Source organism: Schistocerca cancellata, chromosome 5, assembly GCF_023864275.1.
Source record: "Schistocerca cancellata isolate TAMUIC-IGC-003103 chromosome 5, iqSchCanc2.1, whole genome shotgun sequence".
NCBI lineage: Eukaryota > Metazoa > Arthropoda > Insecta > Orthoptera > Acrididae > Schistocerca > Schistocerca cancellata.
In genome coordinates, this window is record NC_064630.1 from 15,712,445 (window position 1) to 15,729,940 (window position 17,496).

Sequence of the window (17,496 nt, forward strand, 5' to 3'; positions counted from 1 at the left end):
GCATGGGCCTCGATTGGCCGCCATATTCTCAGGATCTGAACACATGCTTTTCTGGGGCTATAGTAAAGACAAGATGTATAGCAACAAACCCCAAAAGCATTGCCGAGGTGAAGACAACCATTCAGGAGATGATCGACAGCATCGATATTCCGACACTTCTGCGGGTCATCTGAATTTCGCTATTCGTCTGCACTACATCATCGCCAGCGATGATAGGCATTTTAACATGCCATAACCTAAATCCAAATAACTGTAGTGACGTTTAGATGTTGAGTAAAGTGTGTGCACGTCGTAGTTTGCAATTAATTTATGTTTTTTCATATTGTTCAATAATTGTCACTGTGTAATTACTATATGGAGAAAAATATAGTGTGGAAGTAAGAAACAGCAACTTATTGGGATGGGGGTGATTGGAGAGAAAAGGGTGGAACAAGATATGGACAAAGAGAAGCAAGGAGAAGATGGACACAGCTGTGGGGGAAGAGGACATTGACAGAAACATGGAGAGGGGAAAATGGACAGAAAGAGAAGTGGAGGAGGTGAACAGAGATAGGAGAGACGAGGAAATGAACAAAGAAAGGGAAGAGGAGATGGAACTAGAGAGAGGGGAAGAATGGCAGAGAGAGAGAGGAGGAAGAGATGGGCAGTGAGAGGGGGAGAAGGACAGGTGGGTAGAGAGGAAGGAGGAAATAAGCAGAGAGAGGGATGGTGGGGATAGGTGGAGGAGAAGGTAGAGGGGGAAGAGGCGATGGTGTTAGATGGGGGAAAGAGGAGTTAGAATGAGGCGAATGGACGAAATAGGGAAGGATGAGATGGAGAGAGAATGGGAAGAGGAGGGGGAAAGAGATGGCCAGAGGCAAGGGGAGAAGGGCAGAGAGAGGGGGAGGAAGGAATGTATCGAGAAAGGAAAGAGGAGGAGGTAGAAGAGAGAGAGCGGAGAGGGACGGTGAAAAGATGTGCAGCGGGAGGTGCAGAAGGAAATGGTCAGGGACTGGAGGAAGGAAGATATGGACTTGTAGAAGACTGGAATAAAGACATAAGCCAGGCATCACCAGGTAGGTAGTATAGTGTCAGAACAGTAGTAAATGTGTAGAGCTGGGCATGATGTCTTTGCTGAAGGCCGTAGCTTGGCATTTGCCTCGTGTCGCGGCTGTCGGCTGGTGCAGAGTACGGGAGATGCCCTTCTACGGCGCAGGAAGTCTCCGTCGGTGGTGCAGCTGGGCAGCACGTGGCTGGGCGAGTCGCCGCCGGCGGAGGGCCGGGTGGGCGTGGAGCGCGCGCTGGTGCACCCGGGCTTCCGGCGGCCCGCCTTCTACCACGACGTGGCGCTGCTGCGGCTGGAGCGCCGGGTGGCCTACGGCGAGGGCGTGCTGCCCGCCTGCCTGCACGGCGAGCCGCGCCCGCCCCCGGGGCCGCTCACCGTCGCCGGCTGGGGCGCCACCGACCGCGCCGGTGAGTCGACCAGCTGCCGCGGGTGGCTGGAATCGGAAGCTACTGTTGATGCATTTCACGTGTTTGCGATTTAAGGGGGGTAGGACGTCAAACGGGCCGACTTGGAGCGGGAGAGGCATCACAGGACATTCTAATTTCCACTGTCGATACTTTTACAAATAAATTCATAAAACTTTGTCAGCATGACCAGGAAGAATTCAGGATTCACACTCATTGCAGTGGAAGTTCGAAAACATCACAAAATAATTGTTTTTTACGTGTGAAATTTCATTATTTTTTCACTCACTAATGGCTGCATTTCTTGCTATAGGTACACTTTTCTTCATAAATTAGAGAGATTCTTCGATGAATTTTGCACAGCATACATACCATAGTTAAAGGTGTATGAAACTCTAGAATTTCTTTAATTTATGAAAAAAACGATTGATATGTTGTATCTTAAACTTCATATTTAGAAAACACACAAATTTTGTAGTTAAGTACCTCAATTTTTACCACAGTTTTTAATAGATTTGGAAAATGCTAGAGTTTCATACACCTTTAAGTATGGTTTGTATGCTGTGCAAAATTCATCGAACCATCTATCTTACTTATGACGAAAAGTGTACCTATAGCAACAAATGCTGCCATTAGTAAGTGAAAAAAGTGATGAAATTTCACATGTGAAAATTACTTCGTTATGTTTTCGAACTTCTACTGCTATGAGTGTGAATTCTGAATCCTTCCTGGTCATGCTGACAAAGTTTTATGAATTTATTTGTAAAAGTATAGACAGTGTAAATTAAAATGTCCTGTGGTGCCTCTCCTGCTCCAAGTCGGCCAGTTTGACGTCCTACCCCCTCAAAATCGGTTTTTAATACTCCACATTACCGAAAACACAATTTCTTTCTCATTACTCAACCAGACAAGTTTCGACAACTATGTGTCATCTTCTGTGGGTCAAATTTATTCTGTGGAACATAATACGCAGTTTATCGTCGTTTATATATTTTAGACGTAAATACAATAGCATGTGCACTTTGCTTTGTTTCGATAGCTTACCTGGAAATTATCTTCCTAGTCAAAACGAACTTTTATAGATCGTTTTTTGTACCGTTTTTGTCTTTTTGCCAGCATGTCATCTGCATAACAGTCATGAAGAAATGGGTGCGTTTCCGATGAACATTTCCATGCTTTGTGGTTATGTGTGTTATTGTACGAGCGTTGCCCAGAAAGTAATACACCGCATTTTTTTCTCAGCCGTAAACAGTGCTACGAATGCGAAACGTTACGTACGTAGTACTTGGAGTCTCCTGATTGAGCGCGCCAAGTTTCCGTCGCTTCCGACAGATAGCGTAGTTGCAGGACAGTTGCAAAATGGCGTCCGTAGGCGATGTACGTTACGAGAAACGTCGCGTCATTGGATTTCTCACTGCAGAGAAAGAAACTGTGGGGAATATTCACAAACGCTTGTGCAAAGTCCGTGGAGCATCTGCTGTCGACAGAAGTACAGTTAGTCGCAGAGTAAGGAGGGTGAGGTCATCAGAAGGCGGTTCGGCGGAGCTCAGCGATTTTCAGCGGTCTGGGAGACCATCCACGGCTGCCACACCTGAGACACCTGACCTATCCCCGTCGGATTTCCACTTGTTTGGGCCATTAGAGGATGCCATTCCTGGAAGACATTTTGAAGACGGTGATCAGTTGATTCACACAGTTAAGCACTGGCTCCGCCACCGGGAAAGCGGCTCGTAGTTAAATTGCGTGCTTTTGGAATATCGTCTCAGTTATGTGACTGGATTCGTGATTTCCTGTCGGAGAGGTCGCAGTTCGTAGTAACTGACGGAATGTCATCGAGTAAAACAGAAATGATTTCTGGCGTTCCCCAAGGTAGTGTTACACGCCCTTTGCTGTTCCTTATCTATACAAATTATTTGGGAGACAATCTGACCAGCCGTCTTCGGTTATTTGCCGACAACGCTGTCGTTAATCCGTTAATAAAGTCATCAGAAGATCAGAATAAACTGCAAAACAATTTACAGAAGATATCTGAATGGTGCGAGAAGTGGCATTTGACCCTAAATAATGAAAAGTGTGAGGTCATCCACATGAGTGCTAAAAGGAACTCGTTAAACCTCGGTTACACGATAAATCAGTCTAACCTAAAAGCTGAAAATTCAACTAAATACCTAGATATTACAATTACGAATAACTTAAACTGGAAGGAACACATATAAAATGTTGTGGGGAAAGCTAACCAAAGACTGCGTTTTATTGACAGCACACTTAGAAAAAGTAACAGACCTACTAAGGAGACTGCCTACACTACGCTTGTCCGTCCTCTTTTAGAATACTGCTGCGCGGTGTCGGATTCTTACCAGATAGGACTGAAGGAGTACATCGAAAAAGTTCAAAGAAAGGCAGCACGTTTTGTATTGTCGCGAAATATGGGAGAGAGTGTCACAGATATGATACAGGATTTGGGCTGGAAATCATTAAAATAAAGGCGTTTTTCGTTGCGATGGAATCTTCTCACGAAATTCCAGTCACCAAATTTTTCCTCCAAATGCGAAAATACTTTGTTGACACCGACCTACATAGGGAGGAACGATCACCACGATAAAATAAGGGAAATCAGAGTTCGTACGGAAAGATACAGGTGTTCATTCTTTCCGCGCGCTATACGAGATTGGAATAATAGAGAATTGTGAAGGTTGTTCGATGAACCCTCTACTAGGCACTTGAATGTGATTTGCAGAGTATCCATGTAGATGTAGAGTGGTATCGCTGGAGGAAGGTCATAAAACGGAATGGAGTATGTACTGTCACTTTAAGACTTTGAAGTGTTCAGAATATCTCGTTTTGAAATTTTTGTCTGTTTTAATTGTCACTGCTCATTTGTTCATCCATTGGCTTATGTTTCTTGAGAACCATTTTGGTGTGCCTGCTGGGATAGAACTTAATTCTGATGTGATGTGACGAGATGTGCGCCTTTGTTTGTGTGTGTGTGTACAACGACAGCGAGAGATAGAAAGAGGGAGGGAGGGAGAGAGGGCGACAAGAGACCCGCAAAGAGGCAATTTGGGGGAGATGATTAAGAAACATACGTTTTGTTGCAAAGTATTGTTTTGTCATTCAAGACGTTCTTCTCTTGTATCATTGCTTTTAGTATGTGGTAGTTCTCCTGTAGTGTGAGTTGTTTTAGAGGCTGTTGCTTTCTCTGAGGATCTTAACAGCAGTCTCAAAGTTGTTTGGATGTTGGTTTCTTGAAAGAGATGATCTGAAAAAGTTGTGTGTGCATTATCACTTTAAGACTCTGAAGTGTACATAATATCTTGTTTTGAAATTTCTATATGTTTGGCTTATGCAGACAGACTGACTTGAACTGCAGGTTAATTGATATATACCAGCTTTGGAGAATTTGTCTGTAGAGGTACTCTTAGTGTAGTTATTTCTGTACTGTGTTGTCTGTGTGGAATGATATTCGTGGTCCTTGTTTCTTCATGATGTTCCCCACTCTGTGGGCGTTTTTGTTGCAGCATGTTAGTATGGTGTAGGACTGTTAATCAGGCCATCACGTCACCCTCCACCACCGGTGCACGACACGAGGGCGATGTCTGTAGTTTGGCATGTCGCAGTACGGTGGGTCGATGTCGAGGTACGGCAAAGTGGCAGGAAAAAGTCTTGGTGCTTGGACGCGCCCTTGGTCACACCGCAAGTGCAACTGTCCGATTTGTTGGTGTGTCAGTGTGGACTGTCGAACGGAACGGTGTACCACTCTCTGCCACGCAACACGGCGTAACGGCAGTCGTCGTAAGGGGACCCTAGCCGTCAAGGACCGGAGGCGAGGGCCCCGTGTTGTTGATGACAACTGGTTTCAAACTCGACAAGAATTGCTGCTGTCCGTTAGTGCAGGTCCTTATCAATCGATTTCTGAGAAAACATTGATAAGACTGTATGCAGTGAACGTGTGCAGTGCGATACGTCGCTAAGCATGTCACTGCTTACCTTAATTAGTGATGAAATAACTGAATATTTTCAAATCACAGTACCAGTATCTACAACTGGATCACAACCAGAGAAAACTCATCCCGAATATTTTCTAGTGAAAATGAATAATAATGTCTATAAAAACAAGTTGCCAGCCCTGAAAGGACAGACTTTGAAAACAGTTTTTTCTTGAAATCTATATTGAATTTTTCCTTGAAGAAATGCAACTTTTCATTTAGGAGAAGAGTGAAATCGGCAAGATGTTTGGCACCAATCACTTTTCCAATCAAATTAACAAAGCTTTTCAAACAGAAATGAAGTTAATCGTATCGACTTAATAAATATAGTCTACACTTGACAAACTATGTAAGTCACATTATTCAACGAATGTAGCAATGCGAGATTTCATAATTGTTACTTAATTTTCGTATTAAAAGAGACGGTAAATTTTATTCTGTGACAGACAATTTTTAATTAATGAAGTGGTAATGAAAAGTTCTAGACGAATGGACGTAAAGTGCTTGTGAAAGACGGTAACACAAGTTTCTGTAATTATTACTGTATTGTTTAAAAAATACATCACCACACTCTCCTGTAACAATTTGAAATATAAATTTGAAAATCAAAAGCTTGCCTTTGAGTCACAGTACAGTTGGGACTATTATGCATGTTACGTTGCGTCTACGTCTTTGAACACTGCTTCATGTACCTCTGGCGTGACCCATTTCAGCACAAAACTTTGACTGGAAATATCTTGCATCGAAGGCTAAATCTATATGAGACGACGCACTACTATGAAAGTCCCTAAGCGCCGACTTCTTCGATATGCAGCACCATATTTCTGCACAAATACCATCTTCACGAGGAGCGCTCTTCTACGTGAACGGTTTTCAAACATTGCGTGGCAGTTACGGTGCCGGCCGCTGTTCGTCAGGTGCGCACTTCATCCAGAGGAAAGCTGTCCCAGGTACAGAAAGGCGGTTGCAAAGGAGGAGCACTTAAAAGGCGCAGAAGTTCCCTTAGTTCCGTGGTTGAAGACCACACGCTTTTCTTTTCCTTAACTTAGTTTTTCCTCAGAAGGAGAACAGACATTTACCATTTGGATTAATGAAAATAGTTTTATGCAGAAATAAATTTAATGCAGTAAGCTGTTAAGTACCGTAACTACACAGAAATCTAATGTCATTGGAATCACTGAACTGGTGTATCGATATTAATTTGTTATTATTACAAACAAAACATACAAAAAGCTAAATACAGGGTGATTCAAAAAGAATACCACAACTTAAGGAATTTAAAACTCTGCAACGACAAAAGGCAGAGCTAAGCACTATCTGTCGGCGAATTAAGGGAGCTATAAAGTTTCATTTAGTTGTACATTTGTTCGCTTGAGGCGCTGTTGACTAGGCGTCAGCGTCAGTTGATGCTAAGATGGCGACCGCGCAACAGAAAGCTTTTTGTGTTATTGAGTACGGCAGAAGTGAATCGACGACAGTTGTTCAGCGTGCATTTCGAACGAAGTATGGTGTTAAACCTCCTGATAGGTGGTGTATTAAACGTTGGTATAAACAGTTTACAGAGAATGGGTGTTTGTGCAAAGGGAAAAGTTCTGGACGGCAGAGAAAGAGTGATGAAAATGTAGCACGCATCCAGCAAGCATTTGTTCGCAGCCCAGTAAAATCGACTCGCAGAGCTAGCAGAGAGTTGCAAATTCCACAATCAACTGTATGGAGAGTCCTACGAAAAAGGTTAGTTATGAAACCTTATCGTCTGAAATTGGTTCAAGCACTGTCTGCAGCTGATATGATTAAAAGAATCAATTTCTGTGATTTTATCCTTGCTCAAATGGAAACAGATGAATCTTTCGTTTCAAAGATTGTGTTTAGTGATGAAGCAACTTTCCAGACTAACGGGAAAGTCAACCGTCACAATGTCTGTATATGGGGCACTGAGAATCCGCGGGAAACAACTCAGTATGAACGTGACTCGCCTAAGGCGAACGTTTTCTGTGCCATTTCAGCCAATAAAGTTTTTGGTCCCTTTTTCTTCGAAGGTGCTACTGTAACTGGACTACAGTATCCGGAGATGTTAGAGAATTGGCTGTTCCCTCAGCTCGAAGAAGAAGCACAACAATTCATATTTCAGCAGGATGGAGCGCCACCACATTGGCACTTATCTGTCCGTAACTACCTGAACGTCAGCTACCCGAGGCGATGGATCGGCCGCCAGGCAGCCCGTGACAGAGCACTTCATCACTGGCCTCCAAGAAGCCCTGATCTTACCCCCTGCGATTTTTTCTTATGGGGGTATGTTAAGGATATGGTGTTTCGGCCACCTCTCCCAGCCACCATTGATGATTTGAAACGAGAAATAACAGCAGCTATCCAAACTGTTACGCCTGATATGCTACAGAGAGTGTGGAACGAGTTGGAGTATCGGGTTGATATTGCTCGAGTGTCTGGAGGGGGCCATATTGAACATCTCTGAACTTGTTTTTGAGTGAAAAAAAAACTTTTTAAATACTCTTTGTAATGATGTATAACAGAAGGTTATATTATGTTTCTTTCAGTAAATACACATTTTTAAAGTTGTGGTATTCTTTTTGAATCACCCTGTATAATGTTGTTCCTTTGCAAGCTGTATCAGTTGATTAGAGTGAGCAACTGTATCTTGCGATTTATTGTCACTTTGAAGTCTCTTTGTAGTTAGTTTTTGACACTGTTGGTAAAACGCCGGAGTTCGAATGTGTGGTTGTTACGTCCACGTTAACGAAACATGCAGCCTCGAAACTGATAGTTGCTACCGTCACCAATTAATTGCAACGTGTGCTCGGAGCAAAACAAGCAGTCACTCGCGCTGCTTGTCGCTCATCACTTTTCGCCAATATGTCAACTGGACTACTTATAAACCGCCCAAAAATATGTTTTTTTTCATCTCCTTGTCTATGAGAATTAGATTCAACAGAAGTAGGAAATCAGTAGCACGCCTTATAAAAGCCCACCCGGCTAGCCCCGTGGCCTAGGGCGCTGCTTCCCGAGCGGGAATGCGTGCCGGTCCCCGGCACGAATCCGCCCGGCAGGTTAGTGTAGAGGTCCGGTGTGCCGACCAGCCTGTGGATGGTTTTTAAGGCACGTGTCGCGCTGGACTGTGCGTGTTCAGTACAGACTAGGCGTCAGAACCGGTTGTCTACGAGTAGTGCACACTTCGTATTTGCATTTAGAGGCCGAGGTCGACGTGCAGTTAAAGACCTAACAGAGTTCTAAAAAGGGCAGATGGTGGGGGGCCCGATTAGTTGGACCATCACTAACAATGATGCCAACTTATTGAATGTTTCAAGAGTAACTGTTTCAACAACCATGACAGCCTACACAAAACATGGAAAGATATCGTCGTGTGACAGTAATAATGGGTGCAAATCAAAACTAAATGACAAAGATAGTCGTACGCTAACACGAATTGTGCCAAAACAACACAAAACCATGGCAGATAAAGTGGCCGCAAATCTCCATAGCCGTATCTATCGACACTTTCCGCGGAGAACTCCATAAAGGGAGTATTCATCGACGAGCTGTTGTACTGAAACCATTAGTGACGACAACCAACTCAAAGAAGCGTAAGACATGGTGTCGGGAGCATAAATTCTGGACGGCTGTTCGGTGGAAAAACATCATATGGTCTGACGACTCAACGTTTTCGTTATTTCCAACATCGGGCCAGCATTACGTCTGGAGAAAGCCAAAAGAAGCTTGCTATCCCGATTGCTTGATTCCAACGGTTAACTATGAAGGTGGAAGTGTGATGGTTGTTGTTGTTGTGGTCTTCAGTCCTGAGACTGGTTTGATGCAGCTCTCCATGCTACTCTATCCTGTGCAAGCTTCTTCATCTCCCAGTACCTACTGCAACCTACATCCTTCTGAATCTGCTTAGTGTATTCATCTCTTGGTCTCCCTCTACGATTTTTACCCTCCACGCTGCCCTCCAGTACTAAATTGGTGATCCCTTGATGCCTCAGAACATGTCCTACCAACCGATCCCTTCTTCTGGTCAAGTTGTGCCACAAACTTCTACTCTCCCCAATTCTATTCAATACCTCCTCATTAGTTATACGATCTACCCATCTAATCTTCAGCATTCTTCTGTAGCACCACATTTCGAAATCTTCTATTCTCTTCTTGTCCAAACCAGTTATCGTCCATGTTTCACTTCCATACATGGCTACACTCCATTCAAATACTTTCAGAAACGACTTCCTGACACTTAAATCAATACTCGATGTTAACAAATTTCCCTTCTTCAGAAACACTTTCTTTGCCATTGCCAGTCTACATTTTCTACCATCTCTACTTCGACCATCATCAGTTATTTTGCTCCCCAAATAGCAAAACTGCTCTACTACTTCAAGTGTCTCATTTCCTAATCTAATTCCCTCAGCATCACCCGATTTAATTCGACTACATTCCATTATCCTCGTTTTGCTTTTGTTGTTGTTCATATTATACCCTCCTTTCAAGACACTATCCATTCCGTTCAACTGCTCTTGCAAGGCCTTTGCTGTCTCTGACAGAATTACAATGTCATCGGCGAACCTCAAAGTTTTTATTTCTTCTCCATGGATTTTAATATCTACTCCGAATTTTTCTTTTGTTTCCTTCACTACTTGCTCAATATACAGATCGAATAACATCTGGGATAGGCTACAACCCTGTCTCACTCCCTTCCCAACCACTGCTTCCCTTTCATGCCCCTCGACTCTTGCAACTGCCACCTGGTTTCTGTACAAATTGTAAATATCGTTTCGCTCCCTGTATTTTACCCCTGCCACCTTCAGAATTTGAAAGAGAGTATTCGAGTCAACATTGTCAAAAGCTCTCTCTAGTAACGTAGGTTTGCCTTTCCTTAATCTAGCTTCTAAGATAAGTCTTAGGGTCAGTATTGCCCCACGTGTTCCAATATTTCTACGGAATCCAAACTGATCTTCCCCGAGGTCGGCTTCTACCAGTTTTTCCATTCATCTGTAAAGAATTCGCGTTAGTATTTTGGATCCGTGACTTATTAAAGTGATTGTTCGGTAATTTTCACATCTGTCAGCACCTGCTTTCTTTGGGATTGGAATTATTATATTCTTATTGAAGTCTGTGGGATTTCGCCTGTCTCATACATCTTGTTCAGGACTGGCTCTCTCAAGGCCGTCAGTAGTTCTAATGGAATGTTGTCTACTCCCGGAGCCTTGTTTCGACTCAGGTCTTTCAGTGCCCTGTCAAACTCTTCACGCAGTATCGTATCTCCCATTTCATCTTCATCTACATCCTCTTCCATTTCCATAACACTGTCCTCAATTACATCACCCTTGTATAGACCCTCTATACAGGGTGTTACAAAAAGGTACGGCCAAACTTTCAGGAAACATTCCTCACACACAAATAAAGAAAAGATGTTACTTGGACATGTGTCCGGAAACGCTTAATTTCCATGTTAGAGCTCATTCAAGTTTCGTCACCTACGCTTCCACCTATGCTCAATGGAGCACGTTATCATGATTTCATACGGGATACTCTACCTGTGCTGCTAGAACATGTGCCTTTATAAGTACGACACAACATGTGGTTCATTCACGGTGGAGCTCCTGCACATTTCAGTCGAAGTGTTCGTACGCTTCTCAACAACAGATTCGGTGACCGTTGGATTGGTAGAGGCAGACCAATTCCATGGCCTTCACGCTCTCCTGACCTCAACCCTCTTGACTTTCATTTATGGGGGCATTTGAAAGCTCTTGTCTACGCAACCCCGGTACCAAATGTAGAGACTCTTCGTGCTCGTATTGTGGACGGCTGTGATACAATACGCCATTCTCCAGGGCTGCATCAGCGCATCAGGGATTCCATGCGACGGAGGGTGGATGCATGTATCCTCGCTAACGGAGGACATTTTGAACATTTCCTGTAACAAAGTGTTTGAAGTCACGCTGGTACGTTCTGTTGCTGTGTGTTTCCATTCCATGATTAATGTGATTTGAAGAGAAGTAATAAAATGAGCTCTAACACGGAAAGTAAGCGTTTCCGGACACACGTCCACATAACATATTTTCTTTCTTTGTGTGTGAGGAATGTTTCCTGAAAGTTTGGCCGTACCTTTTTGTAACACCCTGTATATTCCTTCCACCTTTCTGCTTTCCCTTCTTTGCTTAGAACTGGGTTACCATCTGAGGTCTTGATGCCGGCCGGTGTGGCCGTGCGGTTCTGGGCGCTTCAGTCTGGAACCGCGTGACCGCTACGGTTGCAGGTTCGAATCCTGCCTCGGGCATGGATGTGTGTTATGTCCGTAGGTTAGTTGGGTTTAATTAGTTCTAAGTTATAGGCGACTGATATCCTCAGAAGTTAAGTCGCATAGTGCTCAGAGCCATTTGAACCATTTTTTGAGCTCTTGATATTCATACAAATGGTTCTCTTTTCTCCAAAGGTCTCTTTAATTTTCCTGTAGGCAGTATCTATCTTACCGCTAGTGAGATAAGCCTCTACATCCTTACATTTGTCCTCTAGCCATGCGTGCTTAGCCATTTTGCACTTCCTGTCAATCTCATTTTTGAGACGTTTGTATTCCTTTTTGCCTGCTTCATTTACTGCATTTTTATATTTTCTCCTTTCATCAATTAAATTCAATATTTCTTCTGTTACCCAAGGATTTCTACTAGTCCTCGTCTTTTTACCAACTGGATCCTCTTCTGCCTTCACGACTTCATCTTTCAACGCTACCCAATCTTCTTCTACTGTATTTTTTTCCCCTATTCCTGTCAATTGTTCCCTTATGCTCTCCCTGAAACTGTATAATCTCTGCTTCTTTCAGTTTATCCAGGTCCAATGTCATTAAATTCCCACCTTTTTGCAATTTATTGAGTTTTAATCTACAGTTCATAACCAATAAAGTGAGGTCAGAGTCCACATCTGCCCCTGGAATTGTCTTGTAATTTAAAAACTGGTTCCTAAATCTCTGTCTTATCATTATATAATCTCTCTGATACCTTTTAGTATCTCCAGGCTTCTTCCATGTATACAACCTTCTTTTATGATTCTTGAACCATGTGTTAGCTATGATTGTGCTCTGTGCAAAATTCTATCAGGCGGCTTCCTCTTTCATTTCTTAGCCCCAATCCATATTCACCTACTACGATTCCTTGTCTCCCTTTTCCTACTACCGAATTCCAGTCACCCATGACTATTAAATTTTCGTCTCCCCTCACTACCTAAATAATTTCTTTTATTTCATCATACATTTCTTCAATTTCTTCGTCATCTGCAGAGCTAGTTGTCATATAAACTTTTACTACTGTAGTAGGCGTGGGCTTCGTGTCTATCTTGGCCACAATAACGCGTTCACTATGCTGTTTGTAGTAGCTTACCCGCACTCCTATTTTTTTATTCATCATTAAACCGACTCCTGCAACACCCCTTTTTGATTTTGTATTTATAACCCTGTATTCGCCTGACCAAAAGTCTTGTTCTTCCTGCCAGCGATCTTCACTAATTCCTCCTATATCTAATTTTAACCTATCCATTTCCCTTTTTTAAATTTTCTAACCTATCTGCTCGATAAAGGGATGTGACATTCCACGCTCCGATCCGTAGAACGCCAGTTTTATTTCTCCTGATAACGACGTCCTCCTGAGTGTGATGGTGTGGGCAGCCATATCATGGTATCTGCTGATCCCATCATTACTCCCAAAGGCCGTATCACAGCCAACGATTACGTGAACATTTTAGGCGATCAGGGGCACCCCATGATTCAAATGTTGTGCATATTTCAGGACGATAACGCATCCATTCACACAGCCAGGACAGTACAATCGTGATATGAGGAGCATGGAACTCAAATGCAGCGCCTTCCCTGGCCAGCACAGTCCCCGGGCTTGAAGGCTTGAATATTATCGAATCCTTGTGGGAGGTATTTCAGTGCAGACTCTGGAGCAGATTTGTGCCTCCCTCGTCATTACAGGAATTAGAAGAGGTTCCGGTCGAAGAGTGGTGTAACATTCCACTCGAGGCTATATCGGCATTATATACCAGTATTCTAAGAAGAATCGCAGCTGCAGACATCAAAACAAGTTTCGCATCACCCCGGTTCACAGAACTCTTGAAGATAGACGTTCATTGTGGATATTGTATCACAGACACAGTCCCTTTGACTGTTAAGAGATGTCGCTAAGCCCACCCAAAGATGTAAATAACCATGCATGACGGAGGGAGTCCAACAGCCGATCAGTTCCAGTCATTCCACCAGGAAAAAAGTACAAGTCTGCAGTTCAAGCATGACTGGACGGTCAGTACCGCGGTTCGATCGCGTTCGCATTGTTACTTTGTGACAGGAAGGGCTCTCAACAAGGGATGTATCCAGGCGCCTCGGAGTGAATCAAAGCGATGTTTTTCGGCCATAGAGGAGATACAGAGAGACAGGAACTGTTGATGACATGCCTCGCTCACGCCGCCCAAGGGCTACTACTGCGTTGGATCGCCGCTACCAACGGATTATGGCGCAGAGGAAACCTGACAGCAACGCCACTATGTTGAATAATGCTGTTCGAGCAGCCACAGACATCGTGTTACGACTCAAACTGTGCGCAACAGGTTGCATGATGGGCAACTTCACTCCCTATATCCATGGCGAGATCCATCTTTGCAACCACGACACCATGCAGCGCGGTACAGATGGGCCCAATAACATGTCGAATGGACCGCTCAGGATTGTCATCACATTCTCATCAGCGATGAGTGTCGCATATGCCTTCAAGCAGACAATCGTCGGAGACGTGTTTGGAGGCAACCCAGTCAGGCTGAACGCCTTAGACACACTGTCCATCGAGTGCACCAAGGTGGAGGTTCCCTGCTGCTTTAGGGTGGCATTATGCGGGGCCGACGTACGCCACTGGTGGTCATGGAAGGCGCCGTAACGGCTATACGATACGTTAATGCCATCCTTCGACCGATAGCGCAACCGTATCGGCAGCATATTGGCGAGGCATTCGTCTTCATGGACGACAATTCGCGCCCCCATCGTGCACATCTTGTGAATGTTTTCTGTATGGTGTTGGTAAATGCCAGCCTGCTCGAAATGTAGAAATATGTAAGTTGATGTAGATGAGTAGCAAACACCTTAGTGTTGTGCTGCTTGCTACACTAACGTCTGGTAGATATCATGGCGTAAAGTTGGAGAGAGACATGGAACGGAACGCATACTAAAAATGCAGTAAATGAAGCGGGCAAAAAGGAATACAAACGTCTCAAAAATGAGATCGACAGAAAGTGCAAAATGGCTAAGCAGGGATGGCTAGAGGACAAATGTAAGGATGTAGAGGCTTAACTCACTAGGAGTAAGATAGATACAGCCTACAGGAAAATTAAAGAGACCTTCAGAGAAAAGAGAACAACTTGTATGGATATCGAAAGCTCAGATGGAAACCCAGTTCTAAGCAAAGAAGGGAAAGCAGAAAGGTGGAAGGAGTATATAGAGGCTCTATAGCCTGATGTGATGTACTTGAGGACAGTATTATGGAAATGGAAGAGGATGTAGATGAAGATGAAATGTGAGATATGATACTGCGTGAAGAGTTTGAAAGAGCACTGAAAGACTTGAGGCGCGGTCATCTGCGCCCGTACAAAGTCCCAATTTTTACACAGTCCAATTTTTTTTTACTCTGTCCAATCTAGCCACTGTCACGAATGATGATGATGATAATGAGGACAACACAAACACCCAGTCCCCGGGCAGAGAAAATCCCCAACCCGGCCGGGAATCGAACCCGGGACGTGATCCAGCGGCAACAACGCTAGGCACTAAACCACGAGCTGCGGACGTATGGTGTGAATGACTTCCTTCAGGATAACGACATCGCTCGGCTAGAGTGGCCAGCATGTTCTCCAGACATGAACCCTATCGAACATGCTTGGGATAGATTGAAAAAGGCTGTTTATGGACGAAGTGAGCCGAATCGCCGTTGAGGAGTGGAACAATCTGGACCTACAGTGCCTTGATGAACTAGTGGATAGTATGACGCGACGAATACAGGCATGTATCAATGCAAGAGGACGTTCTAGTGAGTATTAGAGGTACCGGTGCGTACAGCATTCTGGATCACCACATCTGAAGGGCCGGCCGGTGTTACCAAGCGGTTCTACGTACTTCAGTCTGGAGCCGGGCAACCGATTCGGTCGCAGGTTCGAATCCTGCCTCGGGCATGGATGTGTGTGATGTCGTTAGGTTAGTTAGGTTTAAGTAGTTCTAAGTTCTAGGGGACTGATGACCTCAGATGTTAAGTCCAGTAGTGCTCAGAACCATTTTTTGAACCTCTGAAGGCCTCGCTGTATGGTGGTACAACATGCAATGTGTGGTATTCATGAGCAATAAAAAGGGCGGAAATGATGTTTATGTAGATCTCTATTCCAATTTTCTGTACAGGTTACGGAACTATCGGAACCGAGGTGATGCAAAACTTTTTTTGATGTATGTATATTACGTGCAAATGGTGATCCAGCCGCTTAACTATTCCCAAGTAAGTACAGGTGTTCACATTATTTTGCCCATCCCTTGTACATGTATATAAATACACAGCAGGCCACCATGTAATGCATGGCGAAGGTTACCTTGTGCCACTACTAGTCGCGTTCCAGTCGCAAAAATGGCGAGAAAATGCCTGTATGTCTTCATACGATCCCCAATTTGTTTCAGCTTGTCTTGGTTGCCTTTACGCTAGGTGTACATTGGTGGCGAAAAAGAACGTTGTCTTCCTTCCAAAGATTCCCATTTAACTTCATTGGTCGTTTCCGTAATACTCGTGCATTGATCGAATCTACCGGTAGCAAATATAACACGCCTCTGAACTGCTTCGAAGTCTTTCTTTAACGCAACCTCGTGCTAATTCCAGACACTAGACAAGTACCCTAGAATGGGTCGCAGTACAGTTCTATACACGGCCTCGTTTGCGGATGAACGACACTTTCCCTTTTCTCTCACCAAACTGAAGTCGAACATTCACCTACACCACTACCGACCTTACGTATGCGTTCCGTTCCATGTCTCTCTGCAACTTTACGCCATGATATCTACCAGACGTTAGTGTAGCAAACAGCACAACACTAAGGTGTTTGCTACTCATCTACATCAACTTACATATTTCTACATTTCGAGCAGGCTGGCATTTACCAACACCATACGTCCGCAGCTCGTGGTTTAGTGCCTAGCGTTGTTGCCGCTGGATCACGTCCCGGGTTCGATTCCCGGCCGTCTTGGGGATTTTCTCTGCCCTCATTATCATCATCATAATTCGTGACAGTGGCTAGATTGGACAGAGTAAAAAAAAATTGGACTGTGTAAAAATTGGGAATTTGTACGGGCGCAGATGACCGCGCAGTTGAGCGCCCCACAGACCAAACATCATCATCAACATCATCATCATACACAAATTCCACGTAAGTCATCCTGTATTATCCTATGGTCACTAAACGACACTTTTCCTTACACTGTAGCTTTATCAGCACCAGCTGCAGATAGTTGCTCACCCTAATTTGCTAAATATTTTATGTATACAGGGTGAAGAAAAATTCGCGCACTCGGGCTTCGCAGCGCGTTTTCTGACATAAAAATGGTTCAAATGGCTCTGAGCACTATGGAACTTAACATCTATGGTCATCAGTCCCCTAGAACTTAGAACTACTTGAACCTAACAAACCTAAGGACAGCACACAACACCCAGCCATCACGAGGCAGAGAAAATCCCTGACCCCGCCGGGAATCGAACCCGGGAACCCGGGTGAGGGAAGCGAGAACGCTACCGCACGACCACGAGATGCGGGCATTTTCTGACATACTGACAATGCAAAAATGTCTCTCAGAATTTCGTCCTGCGCATATTTCGGGCAATAAATGGACGTTAAAGTGTGGCAATCTGGCAACAATCTAATCACGTGTAAGGTAACTACCTCTGTCTGCGTATACACGCAATGTTGTGCACTAAGTACAGTGGATAGTCGCAGACAGGACGTTGAGTGTTCGATTGTGATTTGAGGCATATTTGTGTTTACTTGCTGAAAGTAG

The 17,496-nt window shown here is 44.1% G+C and overlaps 1 protein-coding gene across 1 annotated transcript in view; it reads left to right on the forward strand.

Moving 5' to 3' along the window:
• LOC126187756 (serine protease snake-like) overlaps positions 1 to 17,496 on the forward strand; it is a 198,545-nt gene that overhangs the window by 159,428 nt on the left and 21,621 nt on the right. The window contains exon 5 of the mRNA XM_049929016.1: positions 1,196 to 1,411. Coding sequence (XP_049784973.1) covers positions 1,196 to 1,411 — 216 coding nt within the window. The remainder of the gene's footprint in view (positions 1 to 1,195; positions 1,412 to 17,496) is intronic.